At 42.9% G+C, this 26,276-nt stretch overlaps 1 protein-coding gene across 1 annotated transcript in view; it reads right to left on the bottom strand.

Moving 5' to 3' along the window:
- The window catches only part of ITGA9 (integrin subunit alpha 9), a 360,075-nt gene that overhangs the window by 172,908 nt on the left and 160,891 nt on the right, over positions 1 to 26,276 (bottom strand). The window contains exon 17 of the mRNA XM_074199051.1: positions 2,610 to 2,759. Within this exon, the coding sequence (XP_074055152.1) occupies positions 2,610 to 2,759 (150 nt within the window). The remainder of the gene's footprint in view (positions 1 to 2,609; positions 2,760 to 26,276) is intronic.

Consider the following 26,276-nt stretch of genomic DNA (forward strand, 5'->3'; position numbering starts at 1 on the left):
CATCTAGGACCAAGTCCCTTCTGAGACCACCCATTGTACTCTAGGATCATGCCAGGTATAAGGAAGTATTTGTTTTCACTCTACAATGAATCAAAACCTCTTTTTTTAATTTCCACCCTGGAAGGGGGTAGCCCAGGGGGCCAAGTGAGGGAGGTGGCAGAGGGGGCCTAATATTTAGGGCAAAGAAATGACAAGTTTGTGTCAGCACTAAGGGCAAGTCCAGTCGCAGATGGGTATCTCAGCCCAGAGGCTGCCTCCCTGCCCCTCTAGAGAGGCCAGCATCAACACAACTGGAGGAATTTGTTTCAAGAAGGGGCATCAGATTTCAAATTCTCTGTGTATTTTCAGAAAAGTATTCCATTTCACATATCTCAGAGGAGGGCCAGCATCACCTCACTCTCCCCCCAACCAGGACAAGCTGGGCATGCAAGAATAGAAACCCTGGGTAAGCCTCTGCATTAGCCAAATTCTGAGGATCATTCCCAGCTCTCTAAGCAAGCCCCACTGCCCCCACCAAGAGCAATCAAAGCCTGCCCACCCTGGAGAAAAGGTACCTTGGATCCCTTGTTTTCCAACCTCTGACCATCTCTCCAAGTCACTGTTTCAGGAAAAGTTCCAGTCATGTTCCAGTCCCAGTTATCTGGCTATCTTCTTCATGGCCCCCTTCCTCCTGACATCCAAAGCCTTAATTCTTGAACCAATCAAATCGACTCAGCCAATTCTTCCTGGAGAAGGTGAGTCAATCCATTCCCTTTCCTGGGACCCTCTTCACCAACCTTTCAGCCCCAACCTGACTCTCAATCTCCTATTAGAATGTAAGCACCTTGAGGACAGGGATATTGCATTTGGATCTTTCCCCATTGCTCAGAATGGTCTCTGGCATGTAGAAATGTTTGATAAATGTTTTTCTATTCATTCATCTATTTGTCCATTTATAGAACTAAAGCTAGTCATCCAGTCCATTGACCTCATGTTTAAAATGAGGAGACTGAGGCCCGGGGACTCATAGGGTACAAAAACAATGGCTAACATTTTGAGGTTTGCCAAGAATTTTCCCACATATTCTCTCATGTGAAGATCACAAAAGTCCTGGGAGATTTTTATACCCATTTTATAGATGAGAAAACAGTGTACAAGAGCAGACAAGTAATTTGCCCAGGATCGCACAGCTAATTCATATCAGAGCGGGATTTGAACTCAGATCTCTTGACTCCATGTCCAGTTGCACTCTATGCAGTGACAACATGGGAACAGCAACCAACCCCCTACCGCCTTCCACCTTCCTGCTCCCAGAGTCACTAAGCTTTGGCAGCTGCCATCATACTTAACCCGCTATCCTCATTCATTCTTTAACTTCCTGGATTCTTTCATCACTATCGGGAACTACAGAATTTTCCATTTTAAAGGGAGCTCAGAGAGCATTCAATTCAATCAGTTCATTGACCTAATTCTAGGAAAGCTGATTTTCCTGCAGCTAAATTAATGGCACTGGCAACATCTGAACCCAGATCTCTTGGCTGCCCAGTCCAATACTATTTACTGTTTTAAGTCACAATGACCTTTATTCTGTAGAATTGTTTTTAAAAAACAACAAATAAAAGGGGCAGCTAGGTGGCACTGTGGATAGAGCACTGGCCTGGGAGTCTGAAGGACCTGAGTTCAAATCCAGCCTCAGATACTTAATAATTACCTGGTTATGTGACCCTGGGCAAGTCATTTAACCCCATGACCTTGCAAAAACCAGCCACAAAAACCCCCACTTTTCTGCACTTAATAGAAAAGTCATGTGTTTGTGGTGGCAAAGAATTGGAAATTGAGTGAATGTCCTTCAATTGGAGAATGGCTTAGCAAACTGTGGTCTATGTATGTCATGGAACACTATATTGTTCTATTAGAAACCAGGAGGGATGGGAATTCAGGGAAGCCTGGAGGGATTTGCATGAACTGATGCTGAGAGAAATGAGCAGAACCAGAAAAACACTGTACACCCCAACAGCAACATGGGAGTGATGTTCAACCTTGAAGGACTTGCTCATTCCATCAGTGCAACAATCAGGGACAATTTGGGGCTCTCTGCAATGGAGAATCCCATCTGTGTCCAGAGAAAGAACTGTGGAGTTTGAACAAAGACCAAAGACTATTACCTTCAATTTAGGGGGGGAAATGTTATTTTATTAATTAAGATATTATTTATCTCATATTTTTTCCTTAAGGAAATGATTTCTCTCTCATTACATTCAGCTTAGATCAATGTATACCATGGAAACAATGTAAAGACTAGCAGACTGCCTTCTGTGGGGGTGGGGGGAAGCAAGAATAGGGGGAAAATTTTGTAAAATTCAAAATAAATAAAATCTTTCTGAATAGTGTCTTTGAAGAAAGAAAAAACCTTAAAAAATAAATAAAAAGAAAAATAGAAAGGTCATAGTCTGCTACCAATTCAGGAGACTACATACAATGTGATTGAGGTTACTTGTTTTGTTTGCCTCTTTCCTTTGTTATGAGAGAGAATTCCAATGGGAAGGTTGACAATGGAAGTGAACAATAAAAACAAAGAAAAGCAGGAATAAAACATTTGCTAAAGAATTAGCAGATTATATAATTCCAACCTGGTTCTTCTGAGCAATCTTCTGCCCTTTTTTCCAACGAAGAATGGGTCTAAGAGGAGGCAGCTCCTTCTCCTCTTTTCCAATCACATGGTCACCAAGGCTGTAGGCAGCTTCAAACACAATGGGACTGATGACGTCCTTGACCCTCCGCTGAAAAAGCAAAGAAATCCACAGGTTACTTGGATCCCTGGTAGATCCCTGCCATCATTTGGCCACAGTTCCCTGAATAGAGGGAGGTGCAATGAGGCAGGTCTCAACTTAGCTTCCAATGGAATCAACAGTCTTATGCTCATTGAATACAATGACTTAATGTTCATCTGCTCATAGACAACCTATGACCCCCGAGATGTTAATTAAGTGAGTTGTCCAATGCTCAATGATGGAGCCAGGGCTAGAGCTCATGTCTCCTAACACTCACTTAACTGTTCTTTCCATTGGCATGATAAGTAATGGTAGACCCAGCAATAAAATCCCCCTGCCCTACGTCTTGGGGCAGCCCCAGTTTAGTTGCCTTACATTTCTCTGAGTGACACAAATGGGCAGACCTAGTAAAAGATGAGAGGAGAACAAAGCATCCCAGCATGGCAGAGGGGGAGGAATCACCCACCCTCCCTTTCTCCACGTGGAATTCCAGTCATGAGTCCTGCCAATGAGGGTGTTTCCTCTCCCCTTCCTCCTTGGGATGAATTTGCCTCTGCTTTTGACCTCCACATACAAACAGCTCCAATCTATGCCTCCTCTATACATATCCCTCCAAATGCTCAAGGGCAGCTAGAATGTTGGCCCATCCCCAGCTTCTTTCAGAGATACTCACAGGGCTTGAACGTAAAGCCCTCATCTTACAGTTCACCAACACTGTTCTGGAACTGGTGGCCAGAACTGAACCAAAGACTCCCAATGGGGAGCTAATAAAGACACAGGAGAGTGTGATGATCACCCCCCCCACACTTATTCCTGGCAATTAGACAGCTCTAAATGCAGTCTTGGCTGCCCTTCCCACTTCCTCCTGACATCCAAAGCCTTGGTTCTTTTATTTTCCTCTAAGATTTTATTTATTTTGAGTTTTACAATTTTTCCCCGAATCTTCCTTCTCTCCCCCACCCCCCCACAGAAGGCAGTTTGTTAGTTTTTACATGTTTCCATGGTATACATTGATCTAAGTTGAATGTGATGAGAGAAATCATATCCTTAAAGAAGAAAAATAAAGTATAAGAGATAGCGAAATTACATAATAAGATAACGGGTTTTTTTCTAAATTAAAGGTAATAGTCTTTGGTCTTTGTTCAAACTCCACAGTTCTTTCTCTGGATACAGATGGTATACTCCATTACAGACAGCTCAAAATAGTCCCTGATTGTTACACTGATGGAATGAGTGAGTCCATCAAAGTTGATCATTGCCCCTATTTTGCTGTTAGGGAGTACAATGTTCTTCTGGTTCTGCTCATCAAAGCCTTAGTTCTTGAACCATCCTCAAATCAACTTGCTGTTCACTGGAACCCTCAGATCTTTTTCTGACAAACTTCCCTCCAGGGACACCATATTGGTGGTGATTTTTTAAATTAAGTGTAGGAGTTTACAATTATCCCCATAAATCAAGGAGTGATTTCATTGTTATAAGGAACTCCCAGATGAGGAAACGCTCTCCCAATAAAGGCAAACACCTTCTCCATAACTGATATTCTTACCAACATTTCTTCTTTTATTTTCAGCATTCACTTTTTAAAATCTTGAGTTTCAATCTTGAGTTTCTTTCCCTCCCCCTAGTCTCTCCCTATTCACTTAGAAAGCAAGCAATATGATATCAATTACATATAGGAAATTGTGCAAAACATATTTTCATATTAGTCATGTGAAACTTAAGATTCTTAAAGAAAATGCCTGGAATCCCAAGAGGCTAACTGACACAGCCAGGATTGTGTCAGAAGGAGAATTTGAACTCAGGACAGGAGATTGCTCAGAACTACTCTTCATTCACTATCCCAGTGCTTCTCAAAGTAAAATCCTTTAGGATCCCCAAAACCCTTTCAAGGGCTCCATAAGATTGAAAGTTTTTGAAATAATACTAAGACATTTTAATTTCTAATACATTAAATTACCCAGAGAAGAAGATGAAGTTGGGGGGAAGAGAATGGTGGGGTTTTTGTTTCAAAAGCCAGCACTGCACGAATATGCATAGAAATGATCCATCCAGGGCCTGTTATGTCTCCCTCAACACAAGTCTTCAGTTTATAGTCTCAGAATCTCCTGAAGCCTAGAGAGGTTATGACTTCCCTGGGATCACCCAGCTAGTGGACCTCAAAAGGAGAACTTGAACCCAGCTCTTCCTGACCCCAGCACCTGTATCATGCAGCATATATATATATATATATTGCCAATGAAAGACCTGAGGAAGCAACAAGAGGTGGTTGGGAAAGAGGAGGTGTGGGTGGCCCCTGAGACTTTAAATATAGAATTTGCCTGGATTTTGGTGTTCTGGCCCTGTTAAGACTCACTCTGAAAAACCCTCAGGCATCTCAGAGTCATCCTGGTGAATGTCTTCCATCTGGATCACCCAGAGGAAATGGGTTTCCCAGGTCTGCTGGCTTTTATTGAAGCCATGAGGAGGCTCCAGGACTCCCAGTCCCTGACCACCGTGCTTTTTTCTTCCATGTCTGGTTTCACAGACGTCACAAGTATCTAAGCTTGTGCCTTCCACAAAGCATATAGATATATATATATGCATCAGCCCACAGAAACACCCTGCATATACAGAGGTCAAACTCTTGGCAAGCTCAACCGTCTGGAATTTTGCCATGAACCTGAAAGTTTAAAAAAAAAGGCCCTGCACTCTTAAAACAATGGTCACAGAGCTGATGCACTTTACTATGAAAATGAGGCCTTTGCTCAGAAATGATTAACTCAGTTTACCAAAAACCTCAGCAAATATGTTTATCACTCTAGGACCATGTGAGACCCTGGACCTGGACTTGTTAGAAGGACCAAGTTAGAAACAGCCATTCAGTGACCAAAGGCCATTAGCCAGGGGTACAGAAAGGGGGGGAGAAAATGTTGTTGTAGGCAGACACATCAATGATAGTGAAAATGGACATGAAGAAACCATTGCAGACAGGGAACTTGCCTTATATGTCTATGGATCCCCCTAGCAAATCCTCTTTAAGTGTTTTTTGATTGATTAGTTGATTGGATTAAGGGACAGAGAAAAAATCATCACTAGCTATGAAAATAGAGCAATCTGGATCCATTTAGCTCTGGGATGAATAGCCTTCCATCCTTCAGGGGCCTGGAGGGAAAAGGAGGGGAGGGGAAGGGGAAGCTGAAATAAGAAGCCTGAGTCACACAAAAAAAGGTTAGATTCTATTATGTTCTGAGGATTCTGATTAAGAAAGAGAGCAACAAAAGTCACATTTTAGGAAAAAGGAAAATTCTTATTTTTTTCTTTTGAAAGGTTTGTTTTGAATCCCACAGAATACTGAAAGACAATTGAAGAAGTGCTCCCAGGCCTCCAACAGATGTTCTTTGGAGGTTGATGGGACAATTCAGACAAGCATCCCCCAGAAGGAGAAGGAAGGACTGGGGAGTAGGAAACCAAGTTGGGATCACTGAAGGCCGGAAATCCTGGGGATCAAATGAATGAAAGCCCACCTGGGTCACTTACTCCTTGTAGGACCTGGAGCAAGTCACTTGGCTTCTCAGGGTCTTAGGCCATAAATTGAAAGAGTTGACTCAGTGGCCCCTCAGGTCCCTTTTAGCTTAAAGTCTATGAATATCCGTTACCTTCATTACTCCCTTGATATCTCTGGGTCTCAGTGATCTCATCGTTAAATAAGGGGTTTGGTCTATATGGCATCTGGGATCCCCTTTGCTCTAAAACTTATAATTCCCTGGAATGAAAGAAAGAAATTGAGTTGCCAAGGCAGACTCAAGGCTATATTGTCCACAGAAGCCCTCTCTGAGATTTTATCTATTTGCCGTAGGTCATTCAAACTGCCTCAGTTGACTTAGTCAACACCAGAAAGGGCCCCAGAGTCAGTCTTTGTGGCATTTGTTTTTGCCCAGACAAAACCATTGTAACCAAGATCCAAAGAAATGTAGTAAATTGGGAAACAATCTTTACAACTAGTGTTTCTGACAAAGGACTCATTTCTAAAATATACAAAGAACTGAGTCAAATTTTTTTTAAAAAAAAGCCATTCACCAATTGACAAATGGTCAAAGGATATGCAAAGGAAATTTATAGATGAGGAGATCAAAGCAATTCATAGTCATATGAAAAATTGCTCTAAATCATTACTTATTACAGAAATGCAAATTAAAGCTTCTCTGAGGTACCACCTCATACCTCTCAGACTGGCCAATATGACCAGAAAGAACAATGATCAATGTTGGAAGGGTTGTGGGAAATCTGGGACACTATTACATGGTTGGTGGAGCTGTGAACTCATCTAACTTTTCTGGAGAGCAATTTGGAATTACTCCCAAAGGGCAACAAAAATGAACATACCCTTTGATCCAGCAATACCACTCCTGGGTCTATACCCTGAAGAGATGATGAAAAAGGGTAAAAACATCACTTATACAAAAATATTCATAGCAGCCCTGTTTGTGGTGGCAAAGAAGTAGAAATCAAGTAAATATCCTTCAATTGGGGAATGGCTTAGCAAACTGTGGTATATGTATGTCATGGAACACTATTGTTCAATTAGAAACCAGGAGGGATGGGAATTCAGGGAAGCCTGGAGGAATTTGCATGAACTGATGCTGAGTGAGATGAGCAGAACCAGAAAAGCACTGTACACCCTAACAGCAACATGGGAGTGATGTTCAACCTTGATGCACTTGCTCATTCCATCAGTGCAACAATCAGGGACGATTTGGGGCTGTCTGCAATGGAGAGTGCCATTTGTATCCAGAGAAAGAACTGTGGAGTTTGAACAAAGACCAAGGAATATTGACTTTAATTTAGAAAAAAAAACCTGCTATATTACTGTTTGATCTTGCTATCTCTTATGCTTTATGTTTCTTCCTTAAGGATATGATTTCTCTCTCATCACATTCAATTTGGATCAAGGTACAACATGGAAACAATGTAAAGACTGGCAAATTGCCTTCTGTGCGGAGTGGAAGTAAGATTAGGGGGGAAATTGTAAAACTCAAAATAAATAAAATTTTAAAAAATAAAGATGACCATGAGTGTGACCCAATGAGGAAAGGCACTGGGCAGAGTCAGAGTAACTGGGATCCAGCTCTAACACAGGATAATGACATTGGGTGTGGAAGGCACTGCCCGGTCTCATCTTCCTCCTCTGAGGTCCCTTTTTCTCTGTCTCTTCTTTGCATATATCACTCACCTCACTAGGACAGTTTCCTGTTCTATAACAAAAATCTAGGCATTGGATAAGATACTTTCTATTAGATATTTTAGAAACACTGGTTCTCATCTAGAGGAGAGGAATCCACCACCTCTTGAGGTGGCCATTCCGCTCTGAGGCAGCTCTGATCCCGGGTCTCTATGACTTTCACCCACCGTCCCCAGCTCTGCCCTCCAGGGCCAGGCCTTTCCAGGCCTCTTTCAGATTCTTCCCATTCCAGCTGTTTCCCAATCCATCTCCCACCTCCATATCAGTGACCAAGATGCTTCCCCCTCCTCCCCATATGGAATTCAGTCCAACCAACCCATTTTCAAGTTCCTTTTGTGAATACAAGACAAAAAGCTAAATAAAAAGGCCCAAATATCCAGAGCCTATTTTTCACCTCCTTTCAAAGTCCTCAACAACCTCCTCTTCCACATGACCTCCCCCAGGGGCTACACCACCTAATTGAAACAAGATAAATCTAATCCTTCTTCCACATGGTACCCATTCAAATACTTAAAAATAACCAATATCCCCCCAAGTATTCTCTTCTCCAGGTCAAATACCCCTAGTCTTTTCAATCAATTATCATGTAAGATATGACTGAGACCCTTCCCCAGCACAGGTAGCCTCCCTGGATTCTTTCCAGTGTGTTGATTTCTTTCCTAAAATATGACGTCCAGAGTAAAACAAAATCCTCTAGATGTGATGGTGACTAGGGAAGAGGATGGCAGAGAACACCATCACAATCATCATCCTTGACCCCCCCAATTGGCAGGGCACTATGTGATGTCATTTCATTTGAGCTCACAACAACCTAGCTAAGGAAGTGCTATTATACCTATTTTATAGTTGAGGAAACTGAGGTAGAGAAAAGTTAAGGGGTCTTCCTGGGATCACACAGCTAGGAAGGGTCCATGGAGGATTTGAACTCGGGCCTTCATGACTGCATTGCTTCACTGGCTCATGGATTCACAGCATAGGGACCAAGCAGCCTCACTCTAATGATACATTTACTTCAGGAGAACAAAGCAGTCTGTTTTGGGGGAACAAAGGATTCTGATAAACAGGAGCCCTGCCCTCACCCAAGGATCCAGGGATGCAACTGTGAATGAATTCCTCTGACCTATACTAAGAGAAGATGATTCACTTAATGCTGTTGCCAAGGTCATTGTGCAAAAGGAGCCAGAAGGATATGGGACGAAAGGGAGCAAGGGAAACTGAGGCATGGCCAGGGGCCTGGTGGTGGCATCAGCTGCATGTCCATGAGGTCTGAGGTCTGGGGCAGGTTGAATGAGTGAGGGTCTTCTGTCTTCTCCTTGCTGCCCAGAGGATTGCACACAGACAAAAAGCTGGAACAAAGTCAGCCCATCTGATCCAGCTCCATCATTTTACAAATGAGGTGATTGAAGCCAGGGAAGCTCACCGACCCGGCCAAGCTCACATGGGTGCTGAGTGGCAAAAGGAGAGGGGAATCTGGGTCCCCTGCCCAGAGTCATCACTGCGTGCTGAAGTACACTTCCTCTCCCTGAAAAGAATGCCAAGGGGAGGAGCTGAAGAAAGTCTCTGAAGTGCCTAATGGGTAAGCCTGGCACCTCGGGGTCCCCTCCTTCCAGGGCAGCTGAGCTGCCTCCTTCCCACATGATCCCGACAGAGCAGGGAGCAGGAGTCTGCAGGAGGCCCCCAGAGCCAAGAAGCAGGGGGGCTGTCTGACCTACATTGTGTCAGACCTTGGCAGAGCCCAGTGTTTGTGTGGGTCTGGGCTGGATTCTGAGCCCGACATACACATTGTAAAAAGCTGACAGTATCCAAGCTGGGAACAAATGAAAGGCTGAACCTGGACCCGGCGCCGGCCAACTGAGTCCAAGAATGTGGCCATGCTGCCTCCACCACTGGGAGCCTGCTTCCAGAGGCATCCCTCCTTGGGGAAGGAAGGCATCCCAAGAGCAGTCCCGGGGGGCCCGAGGATACTCAGCACCCCTCCCTTTCCCCACTGCCCTGCTTGCTTTTTTAACTGGAACCTTTCTAGGCTTTATCACAGACCTTGGTGACAAATGATCCAACTTTCTTTTAAATGATTGACAGATTTTGAAAGGACAGCCACAATGAGGAGGCCAGAGGCCTAGAAACCCCCTTGTCCAGAGGACCCTGTCTGAACACAGGCAGAGGTGTGCAGGAAGAAGAGGTGGCTCCCGGACTGAGTAGGAAGAGAACAGGCCTTTTTTGCTTTCTTTTTTTATTTTCATACTTTCTGAGCTACTCCCTGCTGGAAAAATCAAAAGGCCTGGGCTCGAATCCTATGTCTAACATTTATCACTTGGATGATCTTGGAAAGGTGACCCGTAAAGTGAGCTCTAAGTCCATGAGCCCAGTTCTTTACCATCAACATTCCTCCCAGTGAGGACACTGTGTTTTTGGTCACTTCCAGTGAGGAAACCATTTCTACAAAAAAGAGTACCATCTGTTTTACAACTTCTAATCCCAATCACCCAGAGGCTGTGGCATCTTCACGGACATACAGCAAAGAGGCCAGTTCTCAACCCACTACTCCATGCTGCCTGTCTGGCGATGGCATTGGCTGCAAATTCAAGGAGGTTCACAATGAAAGGTGGCCCAAAACCCTGGAAGGGTGGGTGATATGCAGAAACAGGCATGGTGACCTGCATGGGGGGAAGTTGATAACGACAAGCCACCAAAGTTGAGGAGGACCAGAAGTGATGTGGCCCCAGAGAACCACTGTGAAGACACCATGGAGGATCTTCTATGGAGATGCAATAAATAATATGAATGAAAATGACATATACTGGGAAAGCAGAGAATGCCTATGATGGATACCAAAGCACAAGTCACCTTCGAGAGTGAGTATCATAAAAACTCCAGGTTGGGGGGGGGAGGCACCTTGGAAGCCTCCAAATCCAACCAGAATGTAACCTAGAACCACCAGGGGTGTTCATCCAGCCTTTGTCTGGATCCAGTGTCACATGTAGTAAATTACTCCACTTTGGGATGACTCTAATTATAAGGAAATTTTTCCTGGCTTAAATTTGTCTATTTATGAATGTTGCTCAGGGTTTTTAGTTTTTCTCTTTCAGAATAAGGGGAATAGATCTAATTCCTCTTTCCCAAGAGAGGCTCTCAAATGCTTAGAGTGAGAGAGTTGTTGTGTCTATTCCAAGTCTCCTCTTCATGGATCCATTAAAATACCCGAACCCTATGGCTCCTATATAAGAAAAAGCCCTTCAGATGGTGGGAATGTAACACAATGCAAATTTCCCATTACCACCATGAACAACAGGCTTTGGATTCCCACATAATTCAGAGGATACAATTTTTCTGTTGTTTTTTTCCAACTTTTGTGTGAACACAATGATCCTACAGTCGATTCTAGCCCTTCCCAACCTAGCTGTAGTCCTCCCTTACAACTTCACTCACACATCATCATCTTCACATACTCTCTGGTGTAGTCTGACTGTTCCTCTGTGACAAACAAGTCACAATCAATGAACAAACTGGACTCCCATATATAATGGACTTCTTCCTTAGCTTCAATACTTTTGATTCCTGAGTTTCCTTAAAAATCTAAACTTCAAATTGCTAAAAACATCCCTTCAAAATCTCTCATTTTATATATGTGCATGTTGTCTCCCCAATAATAATTGTTGATTAATTTACTAAAAGCAAAGATTAGTTCATTTCTGTCTTTGTATCCCCAACACCTAGCCTAGGGTCTGTTCTACAGGAGACACTTAAGAAAATCTTATTGATCAACTGACTGCTCTCTTTCATCCACTGCTCAGCTCAACTGAAGGCTTCCCCCCAAAAAGAACCCCAATGGATGACACTAATTTTCAAGGAAAACCATTATTAAAGGAAACACTTCCAAATTCTTGTTCCAAGTGAAAAATCTCTTTGGTTTTTATATAATGAGTAATATGATTCAAAGAGCCCTGTCTGACCCTGTCACTTAGCAAATGATTTTCCCTTAGGTCAAGACCTATCTTTAAATTTGTCTTAAATGCCTTATCTTTAAAAAGGAAGAACAAGACTTGGGTGACAGACATTCCTAGGCTGCAGCAACAAAAGCAAAGAGGAGATGGGAGCTAATCTTTGGCTCAGATGTCTCAGGCTGCCTTCCCAGGTCTCCAACTCTGCCCCTTTCTGCATTGCTCACAGATGGATTGAGGCATCCACTGTCATCTCAAAGTACAGATGCCCAAAATGGATCCTTTCCCCGGATCCCCTCTTGCCCTCATACCCTAGAAGCCTTCCCACAGCTAAAGACTCAAGATTAAATTCCATGGAGGAAAGCATCAGAAACATTCCAATCTTATACAAGGAGAAAAACACGAAGTAACCAGAATTCTCAGTTCATCATTCTGTATACTTACTTTTAAATAAGTCATCTGGTCGGTTGTACTAGCTTATTGTTAACTATTTAAGGAATTATAAAGGAATGCTTATACAACAACACATTCTGAGCAAAAGTGTAAATGCCAGCACAATATTTTCAGTATTGTTAGTTACATTTAAAGTTATTTTATATTAAATCACTTTTATAGTTGATTTAAAAAAAAACATTTCCTGTCATTCCGCCAAGTTACTCACCTCTACCGAACTGATTGGTTTTCCTGGTGTTCCCAGGAATAGAATGCTATGTTTGTAATCCATAAAGAGTGAGTGCCCAAAACCAGATTCAAACCCAAGTTTTCTTGACCCCAAGTCAATCACTAAGATAGCATTTGCTGTCTGACAAACACCATATCCAGTTGAGCCCATTGCTGCCTCTCTTTTTTTTATTGCCTTTTTTTAAATTATGAATTTGACAATTATCACATTCAGATTCAAATGTCCATGACCCACCCCCCCACTGTAGTGCCCATCCCTCTCACCTATGTTCCTTCTGCTCTGTATTGACTTTGATGGATGGACATACATGCATGTTGTTTCCCCAAATGGAAGAGAAGCTTCTTAGAGAACAGGGACCATGTTTTGCCACTATAACTCCAGAACCTAGCACAAGATCTCACACACAGCAAGCACCTAATATGGAATTGTCCTTTGATTTTTTTTTGTTCTCTTCTGCACATTTTTTTAGATTTTTGCAAGGCAAATGGGATTAATTGGCTTGCCCAAGGCCACACAGCTAGACAATTATTAAGTGTCTAAGACTGGATTTGAACCCAGGTACTCCTGACTCCAAGGCCAGTGCTTTATCCACCACGCCACCTAGCCGCCCTCTTCTGCACATTTTTAAAAGGTTTTATTGAGGCTCTTTATTCCCCAATTCTTTCACTGTTATTGATATCCCTGAGAAGCTCTCCCTTGGAAATCTTACGAATAGCCCCACAAAACAAATTCATGTATTGGCCAGGTCCTAGAATGCAAGTCTCCTTCTGCATCCAGAATCCACTACTTCTCCATCTAGAGATGGGAGCTATAGCTCACAAACAGTCTGGGGAAGCAACTATGGCACAATGATTTAATTGAAGCTCTGAAGGCTTTCAAAACTTGGTTCCAGATTGTTGTTATTATCATCTCTTAAACTGTTCTTTTGCTCTGCATTAATACCTAGAAGTCTTCACTGGTTTCATGGAAATGAATCCATCATTTCCACCACTTCTTACAACACAATAACTCCATTACAACATTCAAGTAATGCAACTCATTCTATCATTTCACAATTTATGGGTCTCTATTTTGTTTCCATGTCTGCTATACAAACAATTGTATATTATGTTGGACATATGTAATATGAATTGTAAATATATTTATTGCATATACATTTATGGACAATCTGCAACATTATGTCATACATATTGGGACTTTTCCCATCATCATTTATCTCCTTGGAACAAATGTCTAATAGTATCGTTGGATTAAGGGATATATGTAGTTTAGCGATTTTAGGGGCATAGTTCCAAATTGTTTTCCAACCCCGTGGAACCAAGCACAACTCCATCAATAATGTATTAGTGTGCCGATTTATATTGCTTCTCCATGAATGAAAGCTCAATGGCAGAGAAGAAAAAAAAAACAGCAGCCTCTGGAAACACACATTGGCCTCCAAAGGGACCTCGGAAACTAGTTAATGCCGTCTGGATTAGTTCAAACTCAGAGAAAGGAAATGAGATGCTGATGTATAAATGACAGAATCTCCATCCATTCAGCCTAAGAGGAAATAGAAACCAAGTTTCTGGTGAGATTTCCCATAGTACAGTTGTTATAGAGGTATAAGGTCCCCTCTATTCCATAACCACTCCCTAGTAATAATAATAATAATAATAATAGTAATAGTAATATGAAAAAGAAGAAAGAGGAGGAGGAAAAGAAGACCTAGCAATTATGTAAAAGTTTGAGGTATACAAAGAAATATTATCATATATGTACTGTATTAAATTAAAAAGCTTTTGCACATACCAAATAGAAATATTACCATATTTAAGCCCCCAACAACCCTGAGAGTTAGGTACAATGATTATCTCCATTTTACAGATGAGAGAGATTGAGCTATGTCTAAACTCAAGGAAATCAAAAAGGGAAGGAAACCAGTCTTTATTAAGAACCTTCTATGCTAGTAAGATACAGCAAAAAGAGCTAGAAAGAGAAATCCCATTCAAAGTAACCTCAGACAACATAAAATACCTGGGAGTTTATCTGCCAAGGCAGTCTCAAAACCTTTTTGAAAACAATTACAAAACACTTCTCACACAAATAAAATCAGATTTAATTAACCAGGCAAACATCAATTGCTCATGGATAGGTCAAGCTAATATAATGAAAATGACAATTCTACCAAAACTAAACTACTTGTTTGGTGCCCTACCAATCAAAATTCCAAAAAAATTACTTTAATGAGCTAGAAAAAGTTGTAAGCAAATTCATATGGAGAAATAAAAAGTCAAGAATTCCCAGGGATTCAATGAAAAAAGTGCAAAAGAAGATGGCTTAGTCCTACCTGATCTAAAATTATATTTTAAAGCATCAGTCATCAAAACTGACTGGTATTGGCTAAGAAATAGACTAGGTGCAATAGCAGGAAATAATTATAGTAATCTGCTGTTTGATAAACACAAAGAGTCCAGCTATTAGGATAAAAACTCTCTCTTTGATAAAAAAAAAAACTGTTGGGAAAACTAGAAGTTAGTGTGAAAGAAACTTAGATTAGACCAACACCTAACACCCTATACCAAGATAAGAACAAAACGGATACAGGATTTAGACATTAAAAAAACAAGATTATAAGCAAACTAGAAGATCAAGGAGTAGTTTACTTGTCAGATCTATGGAAAGGGAAGCAGTTTGTGACCAACGAAGAGATGGAGAACATCATTAAAAACAAACTAGATAAGGGGCGGCTAGGTGGCGTAGTGGATAGAGCACTGGCCCTGGAGTCAGGAGTACCTACATTCAAATCCAGTCTCAGACATTTAATAATTACCTAGTTGTGTGGCCTTGGGCAAGCTACTTAACCCCATTGCCTTGCAAAAAACCTAAAAAACAAAATAAGAAAAACAAACTAGATAAGTTTGATTGTATTAAATTAAAAAGCTTTTGCACAGACAAAACTACTATAACTAAGATCAAAAGAAATGTGGTAAATTGGAAAACAATTTTTACAACTAGTATTTCTGACAAAAGACTCATTTCTAAAATATACAGAGAACTGAGTCAAATTTTCAACAACAACAAAAAAAAAAAACCCAAGCCATTCCCCAATTGATAAATGGTCAAAGGATATGCAGAGGCAATTTACAGATGAGGAAATCAAAGTGATCCATAGTCATATGATAAATAGCTCTAAATCATTGCTTATTAGAGAAAATCAAATTAAAGCATCTCTGAGGTGCCACCTCACACCTCTCAGACTGGCCAATATGACCAGAAAGGCCAATAATCAATGTTGGAAGGAATGTGGGAAATTTGGGACACTAATGCATTGTTGGTGAAGCTGTGAATTCATCCAGCTTTTCTGGAGAGCAATTTGGAATTACTCCCAAAGGGTAACAAAAATGTGCATGCCCTTTAATTCATCAATCCCACTAGTGGGTCTAAACTCTGAAGAGAATATGAAAAAGGGTAAAAATATCACTTATACAAAAATATTCATAGCAACCCTGTTTGTGGTGGCAAAGAATAGGAAATTGAGTGAATGTCCTTCAATTGGGGAATGACTTAACAAATTGTAGTATATGTATGTCATGGAACGCTATTGTTCAATTAGAAACCAGGAGGGACGGGAATTCAGGGAAGCCTGAATCTGCATGAACTGATGCTGAGTGAGATGAGCAGAACCAGAAAAACATTGTACACCCTAACAGCAACATGGGGGTGATTATCAACCTTGAAGGACTCGCTCATTCCATCAGTGGAACACTCAGGGACAATTTGGGGGCATCTGGGATGGAGAATACCATCTGTATCCAAAGAAAGAATTGTGGAGTTTGAACAAAGACCAAAGACTATTACCTTTAATTTAGAAAAAAACTTATTATATAGTTTTGCTATCTCATACTTTATTTTTCTTCCTTAAGAATATGATTTCTCTCTCATCATATTCAACTGAGAACAATGTATACCATGGGAACAATGTAAAGACTAACAGACTGCCTTCAGTGGAGAGTGGGGGTGGGGAGCAAGATTAGGGACAAATTGTAGAACTCAAAATAAATAAAATCTTTCTAAAACAAAACAAAAAAAAAAGAACCTTCTATGTCCCAAATCCTGTGCTAAAAACTATTATCTCATCTGATCCTCACAACAATCCTATGAGGGTAAATGTGATGATTATCCCCATTTTTACAAAAAAAGGAAGCCAACATAGGCTGGTTCCCTAACCTTTGCCTCTCACTTTGGAAACATTACCTCCACTCTGCTCCCCAAAAATCTCAAAAATTCTCAACAGCACAGTTCACAAACAACAGGTTTCACTGGGGAAATCAATTTACATTGTCATTCAAATTGAAGAAAGTTTGAATGCATCTGTTCTCCAAAAAAAAAAAAATTGTCCAACCACTTCTCTCTATGCAAGGATGCTTTGTCTTATATTTATGGAAAACCAGACACCCCCATTCTTCTTTTGGACAGGAAAGTAAAGAAAGTGAACTTTGGGTCTTTTTTCTTTTTTTTTTTTACTCCAGATTTTCCTCTCCCTCTCTCAATCTTGGATTTGTTATGTACCCCCCAGGCCAGTATTTATGGGTTCCATCAATATGTCACAGTCTGATTTGTTTGAAACATGCTGTAGTTTGGAAAAACAAATGTTGTTCAAGAAGCCTGAACATCAGTCAACCAAGGAGAGAACCATGTTGATGAATGGACAAACTCATTCAACTAAGTCAGAGAAAACAGTAGAATTAACATTTTTGTGAGGTCAGAGAGCTTGGCTATAGTTCAGGGCTTCAATTCCAATGCCAAAGATGAATGAGAAGCCCCTGAGATTCTCACACCATCTTAAACTACCTCGAGGTCTCTAAATATCACTCCTGAGATGAGGAAGGGGAAAAGGATGATAAGAACAATAAAGAACATTATTGGACATTTATGTAAATATTGCATTTTAAGATTTTGTAATACATTTGAAACTCTAAAGAATAAAAAAATTAGTTATTTCTACATTGCTTTAAAATTTGCAGAGTGATTATATAATCTCATGTGATTTTTCACGACAACCCTATGAATTGGAAACTAGTAAACCTAAATTATAGAAAAAGAAACTGAGAATCAGGAAGGTACTGCGATTCCCCAGTGGTCACCCAGCTAATTGTCTGCAATGGATTTGAAACCATTGCACTACCGTATACTGCCTTTTGCTGAACCTAAACTAGATTAACCCATAATGGGGGGCAGGGGGGAGAGCGGACGGGGAGATAAGGGGAAGGTGGTTTGCTTCCAAGTTGGGCCAGGAAGAAGACAAAGAAAGTAGAGAATTTGCAGTATATGAAGAGTGCAATACCAAAGACATGAAGGATTCCACTGGGGATAAGTAGGGGTCCAATGAAGCAATTAATCATCAGGGCAAAATATTTTTACCCTAATTCTTCCAAGATTATAGTATTTAAGTGGTTTTCTCTAAAACATTAAAGTATTCCAGACATGTTATTAAATGGATTCTTGCGTTTCTCCCTGAAACAGTTATTCAGTAAAGATTCCCTCCCATTCCATCATAGCTCCAGTCTCTGACCGCTCCAATGCATCCTTCACAGTCCTCAAAATGATGTTTCTAGGGCACAGGCTGGCCATACCACTCCCTTGCTCAGGATGCATACAAAGTCTGCTTTCTAAAACCATTCACAGTCTGGCTACAGAGGCCTTTCTGAATGAACATCCCTCCCCTTCTCGTACTGGACCCCCCAGCCAAGACAGCTTCTTGATCCTCTCCATATGGAACATTCAGATCTCCACCTCTGGTGCCTTTGCCCAGGCTGTCCCTCATGCCTGGCATGCCCTCTTTCCTCACTTTCCCCCTTTGAAACCTCTACACTTCCTTAGCTCAGATGCCCCTTTCGACACAAGGCCTTCCTACTCTGCCCCCCACCATTATTTGCATTCACTTTGTATATACTCCCTGAAAGTAGAACCGTTTGAAGCATCCTCAGCATGTGCCTGGCTCCTGGTGGGCACTGAAGGGACATTTCTTGGCTCATTGATTGATTCAAGAGAAACACATCTCCATTTTACAGACTAGTAGAAAAACAAAGGCTGGGGCATGGCAGGTAAACAACAGAGAATGAAAAAAAATGGCCCCAACTTGCTGACTTGAATCCTGGAGTTGGAATAAACACCAAGAAAACAAATCCTTGGCTTTGTGGAGATTGGGAGCAATTAGAAAGAAGAGCCTGTGGAGAGAATTCCTAGGAGGACATCGCTTCATCCCCTAAAAACTCCAAGAATAAACATCCCCTGTCTAGACATCTGGTCTACCTTGGAGCAACCAAGTCCAGGGAGCAGCAGAATCTTGGGAATGAAATGAGGACCAAGAGGGAGCTTCAAGAAAGGCTTCCTTCTAGGAGCTTTCAAATGGGATTCTTACTGGAACCAAAAGACGACAACACACCTGATCAGGAGCCAGGATCTGGAGCTCAAAGGCCTCAGGAGAGCACCTGGCTTCATCCCATCCTTTGGGGGGATGACAGAACTTTAAATCCTGAGACATTAGATGAGTTCATAGCTCAGTAAAGTGATTGAGATTTGACTTCAGGTCACTGACCTATTTTTGTAGGATATGGAAAAAGAATAATAATGACAATAATCCCAGTGACGAGAAGTAGCATTTCTACAGCACTCACTATTGGCAGAGTGGTTTATGTGCATTGACTCATTTGCTCTTCCTAACAGCCCCGTGAGCTGGGTACAGTCAATAGCCCCATTTTACAAATTGGGAAACTGAGGAGTAAGGAAGTTAAATGAGTTTTCCTAGATCATGCAGCTATTAAGTGTCAGAGGCAGGGTCTGAACACAGGACTTGCCTGACTGCAACATCAACCAGAATGTCAACCAACAATTATTAGATCTGTGTATGGAGCACTGTGCTAAGAGCAGGGGATACAAAGAAGGGTGAAAGACACAAGCAACCAGTCATATGCAAAAACAATCCATCCAGGTCCTGGGGTCCATCCCAGTGGGAAGGAACCAGCCTCAAGGGCTGCTTGTAGCAGGTGGGAGACTGGAGGACACAGCCGGCGCAAACGTCCGGAGTGGGGGAGACCGAGGGTCACTGGTGATCCTTCCAGGTCTACGACTAGGCTTTTATGAAATAAGCCCCCACACCTCATACACGCATGTGGCTATGTTTGTGTATGTCCATTGCACATAGAGAAGATTATAGGGGACTGGGAATGTGGGGAGCTGCTGCCATATTTTTCAACTGGACTGAATCCCAGAGAAAAGAGCATGACTTTGCTACCAGATGACCTGGGTTCAAATCCATCTGTCTGTTTCTTACTACCTATGTGACCTTGAACATGGGGTAGATTTGAGGCCCTGTCATTTACTGGTTGTATCACCTTAGATAAGTAACTTCATCTTTCTAGGTCTCCATCTCCACACCCATAAGATGATGGGGTTGCCTGAGTGGTCCAGGGGCCCTTCCAGTCTTAGATCCACCTCTGGTCCTCTCCTCTCTCTGTCTAACTGGCCCACCTGAGCCTCTGTAGGCCTGCAGGATGACAGCCATTCGCTGAGGGGGCCTTAGAAGCCCAAGGTCGTTTTCAAACATCAGAACCTGAGCGAAGGTGGAGAGGAATGGAAATTTGGAATAAGCCTAGAATACAGAGAAAGATTAAGCTGTTGTCTTCCATTCAATGGGGCTCATCTCCCTTCTGTCTCCTCATCGCAGTCTCCTCATCCTCAGTGGCTTCAGAAAAAGGCTTATGGAGACATAAGACCAAAACCTGACCCCATAAGGAACAGGACAGGGACTTCTTCCAGAGTCCGGCAGTCTCGGCAGGCCCTGAAGCAAGGCGGCCCTTTTGTCTGACCCTAGGCTGTTGGCTTTGGCGTCCAGTAGGGGTGTCTGCCAAGATTCCCCCATGGTTTCAGACTCTTGGGTAACCTTTGTAGCTCCAAATGACCCTTGCTTGTGTATCTAGGACTGCTCACAAAAGGACTTGGGGAGGATGAAGCCGGGATGTTTTCTTCTTCCCTGTCCAGCCTGTGAAATGGTGGGGTGAAAAGTGGCCTTGGGCTGACCTCAACTTTACAACACAAGCCAGTGGGAATGGAAGAAGAGAACAAATAGATCCACAGTCAGGCTCTGGCCTCGTGCCAACGGCTCCCCTCTGGGATCCCCAATAGGACCTGCTCTAGCTGCCTCCCCCCCCCAGCCTTGTTAACTCACATCCTCTTGAATCACTGCAATTCAACAAATCCTTCCTAACCAGCAGCCCTATCCTAACAGCTGGGGATACCGAGTCAAAAATGAATCAGCCTCTGCCCTCAAAAAACTTCCATTTTACTGGAGCTACACTACGCAAACAGATGAGGAAAGCAAAGTCATCTGAGAGGGAAGACTCAAGGACGATTTCAGACAGGAGTCAAGTCACAAGCAACATGATTTTGAATAGAAGCTACCTGAGGACAGGGACCATTTTCTTTCTTGTCCTTATATTCTCCAGGTTTGGCAAACAGTAGGAGCTCAATAACTGAATCGAATTGAATTGAACTGGACTGAACTGAAGGGAAATAAAAATTGAGGGAATTTGAGGGAGTAGGTCCCATGTAGACATCACAGATATGGAGATCCTGGCTATCATAGACAGGACCCTCATTTGACAGAAGTTTAACTTCAGTGATCCAAAGTGTGGTGCAGGCTAGTAGATATGTACTCCCTGGGGGCAAGGACCAGCTTTCTGTTTGCTTTGGATTTCTGTTTTGTTTTGCTTTTCTGGATTCTCAGTGTCCTTGGGCAGCTGGGTCATGTAACGGACAGAGTACGGGCCTAGAAGGAGAAAGATCTGAGTTCAAATGTGACTTCAGATGCTTCCTAGCTATGTGATCCTGGGCAAGTCACTTCACCCTGTTTGCCTCAGTTTCCTCATCTGTAAAATGAACTGGAGAAAAAAAATTGAAAACCACTCCAGTATCTTTGCCAAGAATACCCCAAGTGGGCTCCTGCAGAGCCAGACCTGACTGAAAATGACAGAACAGCAACCTATATACACCCAAGAGGGTGCCTAGCATTCTTCCTTGGATACTAACTGTGAGTAGTTTCCCAGGATTTGCATTCAGAACTTTCCAAGACCAAATGCTCCAGACAAGTAGCTGCTACAGACTGAAGGGAGTCTCCATCCTAGGCATTCTCTGATAAACCTAATAAACCTGAAAGCCAGGCCAAGTAATAAGAATGGGGCAGAGTGAAGGAATAGTCAGCTTGGCAACCCAGAAGGTGTAGCCTCAAGCTTCACTCCACACCACTGCCTGGGTGGCCCTGGGTGACCTCTGAGGGCTCTAGGCTATTCTTCAGGTCCCAATATTGTCAAGCTGCTAACCCACACTAGTGGAGGGCCTCTCCTCACCAGGAGCTCTCTATGTAACAGCATCATATTTCTAGTCCCAATCCCTAATAACAACAATGGCATATAAAAAGCTTCCTCTAGAGGCAGCAAGGATAAGTGGGGAAGGCTAGTGTTTAGATTAGGAGGGGCTGCATTCAAATCCTGCCTCTACCACTCCCTGTAGTAATGGCCGAGTCAGTTAACTTCCATTGGTCTCAATTATTTCATCTGTAAAATGAGAGGGTTGAGTAAGAGGTCCCTTCTGGGCCTAAAACACAGCTCCCAAGATGCCTTCCTTGGTGGAACTGTAAGATGACTCTGGTGCTTGAAGGTTTTGCCAAGCAGAGCAGAGTCCAGAGGGTCTCCCTTGCCAGGAAGCTTTCCCAACTAGTTGGCCACAAGGTTGCCCACTGAGGCATTTGCAGTCTGAGCAATGAAAGACAGACCTTCACCAGCCCAATCACCCACCACCCAAGAGAGGCAGAATCCCAGAGCTAAAAGAGAGGGTTCAAGTGCAAGAGATGTCATAGCCCTCACAAGGCAAAGGATCACAACCACAACTTGGCAGTTCACCCTCTCTTAGAGCTTGGGGGGGGGGGGGGTGACGAAGGCTTGGGGAAGGGGACAGGAAGGACTTGGAAAGCCATCTGTACTCAGACCAAACCCCACACTAAGACAGTGATCCTAAAAATTCTTCTTTATAAGGCAGTTAAAATGCATAGGCAACATCTAAAGCACACTTGCTGACCTATAAAAGTTAAAATGCATAGGCAATGTCACCTCCAGGCAGCTCTTCTCACTTCAACATGGGGCTCACTTTCTGTTCTCTCTCCTGCCTTCACTTCCCCTTCAGGGCCATCGTTTTAAATCTTCCTTCCCAATTCCATTCAGAGTTTTATTTGCTCCTGCTCCTCTCATTTATTCTCAACCTGGGCTTGGTCAACTTTAAATTACCCCCCAGGAAAAAAGCTTAGGGAAGAAGGGGGAGAAATTATGTTGACCCAACCTCGCCAGAGTTTCCATTGTGGAACTCTAGGCCACAAGAGCAGCCGGTCAAGCCCAACAATCCTGCGAGCCTTCTTCTTCTGACGTTCTTCCACTCTGCCTTTAGCTGGGGTGCCAGTCAGCAGATTTCCTTGCTCCCTCTCTCAGCCCTCACCACTGCTGCTCCAAACATCTGTCTCAGGCATAGCTTTGACAGTGTCACTCCTTTCCTCTATAGCCTTCAGCAGCTCCCTATTGCCTCAGCCTGGCATTCAAAGTACTTTACCATCTGGTGCCTTCTTCACTTTCCCAACTGACTTCATGTGACTCTTCCTCACATGCTCTTATTTTCTGGACTAGTTCCAATAGCAGCTGTTCCCTGACCTCAACTTTCTATCTCCCACCTCCTTGTCTTTGCTCACACAGGCTGTGCCTGTGTCTTCACACACTACCTTCACCTCAGAATCCATAGCTTCCTTCACTCAGCTCCTAAAGCGTCTTTGCTGCTCCCGCCAGTTAATAGTGCCTCTCCCAATGACCTGTTATGGAATTATCTCTGTGCAAGTTGTACCATCCGATCCTTGAGGACAGGCACCATCTTTGTAGCCCTGAGATGTAGCACACAGCAGGGACACATAGCTTGTTGGATCAGACTCTGACTCCTAAGAGAGAGCGCTTTCCTTTCTACTATACTGCCTCCACAAATGGAGAACACCAAAGAGGGGGTGACATGCGCTGATTCTGGAGTCAGAGGAACTTGAGTTCCCCAGGATAAGTCAAATCATAGCCCTTCAGGTTCCTATTCTGTAAAAGGAAGGCTCAGACCCAGCAGTCCCTCCCAGTGCAAAGTCCAGGATCCAAGGTTTCTGTGTGACTGCTCAGAGGGATGCAAAGATAGAAAGGGTTCCTACAGGCCTTTAATGCTGACAGCCCTTCTCCAACATTAAAGACAATAGTAAGAATCCTTTCTATTGCCCCACCCCAAGAAATAAAACAACAAAACAAAAGATGGCAACTGGTTCTTTTTTTCCATTAGCATTGAAGCTCCTTGTGGGCAGAACTGCATTGTATTTATCTTTAAATCCCCAGAGAAGTCACACAGAAGCCTTGATTGACTTTGCCAAGAAAAACCCAAATGGGGTCCCAAAGAGTCAGGCATGACTGAACAGCAAGAGAGGGTGAACTTACTCATAGGCTTTGTGACTTATTGGACTTGGGCTGCTTTGGTGATCAACAACCCACCATGATGGGGAACTGGAGGGTGATCCACAGGCCCGTCAGCTTACTGCTCTGGAGCCAGAAGGGTCCAGAGAGGTTACCTAGGTCACTTCCCAAAATTTATAAATAAGGAAACTGAGGCCCAAAGCAGTTAAGTGACTTATCCAAGGCCATAAGCAACAGAGGCAGAATTTGAGACTTGTTCTCATTCCAAGAGAAGAGTTTCTGGGAAATAGAATCAAACCCCAATCTGCCACCCAACTAGCTTCCCCAGGAAGCCCTTCATGAGCTAAATGCCAGCCAGCCTTGAGCAGAAGATGTCTCAAGTCAGAGAACCTGGGCCTCCTTGGGTACTTTACAGGGGAAAAGGAATTTTATACATTCCCTAAGAAGCTAGATGGAGCCAGAAAACTGCTCTAAAATTCCCTCATGAAGGGACTTGAAATGAAAAAAGGAAATTGGATAAAGGCAAGAGGCTCCCTGAGGTTTGTATTACTAGGTGAACTCTAAAATTTCATTATTATTTATTTAACTGTGGGTGGGACAAGGAAAGCTAGGTAGAACTCTATGTCACATGGTCAACCAGAAGCTCAAACCTCCATTCACTTATAATCAATCCAGGGAGAGAAAGAAGGAAAGCTGATGATATAACAAAGAATCTGGGGTTCTTTATTCTCTTACAAGAGACCATGTTCTCCCCCGGTGTAAATCGTCAGCTGCTCCAAAAACCTATTCAGTGTCTGTTGGTTTCCTTCTCCAGCAAATGTCAGGAGATGGAGACTCAAGGCAGAGGCAGTCGCCAACATGTTGGTCTGGCTGGATGGCCCAATGCTCCAAATTGTTTTTCAACTTTTGTTTTGGAAATATGTCCAAATGAAGGGCTGGGAAAGCAGAGACTGGAGACCTGGGTGCCAACACTTAGGAAAGACACTGATAGGCTGGAGAGTAGCTGGCAGAAATCCTATCAAAGGAGGAGGGACTTATCACCAGCATAATGAATCCCCATCATAAGAAGATGAATGAAGAATGAGGGGTGGTTAAGTCAAAAGAAAAAGGGGAACATGAGAGCTGGGTTCAAGTATGTGAAGGACTATCCTACGGAGGAAGAATAGACTTATTCTCTTTGTTTCTAGGAGACAGAACCAGGAGCAATGGGCGCTATAAAGAGGCAGCTTTAGGTATAAATCTGTTGTACCTATGTTACTTTGGAAAAGTCAATGTCCATTTATACCTCCTTGGCCTAGCCTCAATTTCTTCATCTATAAAATAGGGATCAGACCAGATGGCCTCCAAAGTCTATTCGGCCTTCATAAAATTAGAGTTTTCCAAAGCAAACCAAACTGTTCTAAGAGGAGTGGATTTCCCCTCCTCGTCGAGGTCTCCAAGCAGAGGCCACTTGGCAAGTCCATGAGATGAGGCACTCATTCCTCTGGGGTATGGATTGTGCCAGGTGGCCTCCAAGGTCCCTTCCAACTTGATCATCCATTTAAAAAGGAAGACGCCAAGTCTCCAAGAGCCTAAGCAATTTACCCATGGTCACACAACTGTTCAGCATCTGAGGCCAGATTCAAACCCATTCCTCATAGAGATAAAATTGGAAGGGATTTCTGAGACCATCATTTGTCAGATGAGGAAACTGAGGTCTACTTAAGTTCAATGACCTCCCAGATTTTAACTTGGATCCTCTGACTTCAGGTCCAGTGTTCTTTCCAATTCAAAGAAAAGTCTGTTTCCCTCACCCTCAGCCTGAGCTCCTTCCCTTAAACTTGACTTGGGGAACCACCTCCATATCTCCCCCACCCAGTCCTCTGGCATGAGATCCACAAACACAAAGCCAGCCACACCCAACTCAATGACTGGGCAGGCAATTGCTCTCTAGCAAAGGAACCCACAAGCTTCCTAATAGCTGATGAGAGCAAAAATCCAGAGAATTTGAATCCAGCCCTCTCCCTGGCTCCCCACTCAAGATCTTTGTTCCAATGACTCAGCCCAGCACGGAAAATCATAGACTAGCTGGGGTCTAACTGGAGAAAATACCAAAGACCAGCATATTCAAACTTCTGAGAAACAGGCAGGATTTTTGTCAAATATCCATATTTTCAGAGAAAAATCTCCTTTGTC

The sequence above is a fragment of the Macrotis lagotis genome, chromosome 8 (assembly GCF_037893015.1).
Source record: "Macrotis lagotis isolate mMagLag1 chromosome 8, bilby.v1.9.chrom.fasta, whole genome shotgun sequence".
Classification (NCBI taxonomy): Eukaryota; Metazoa; Chordata; class Mammalia; order Peramelemorphia; family Peramelidae; genus Macrotis; species Macrotis lagotis.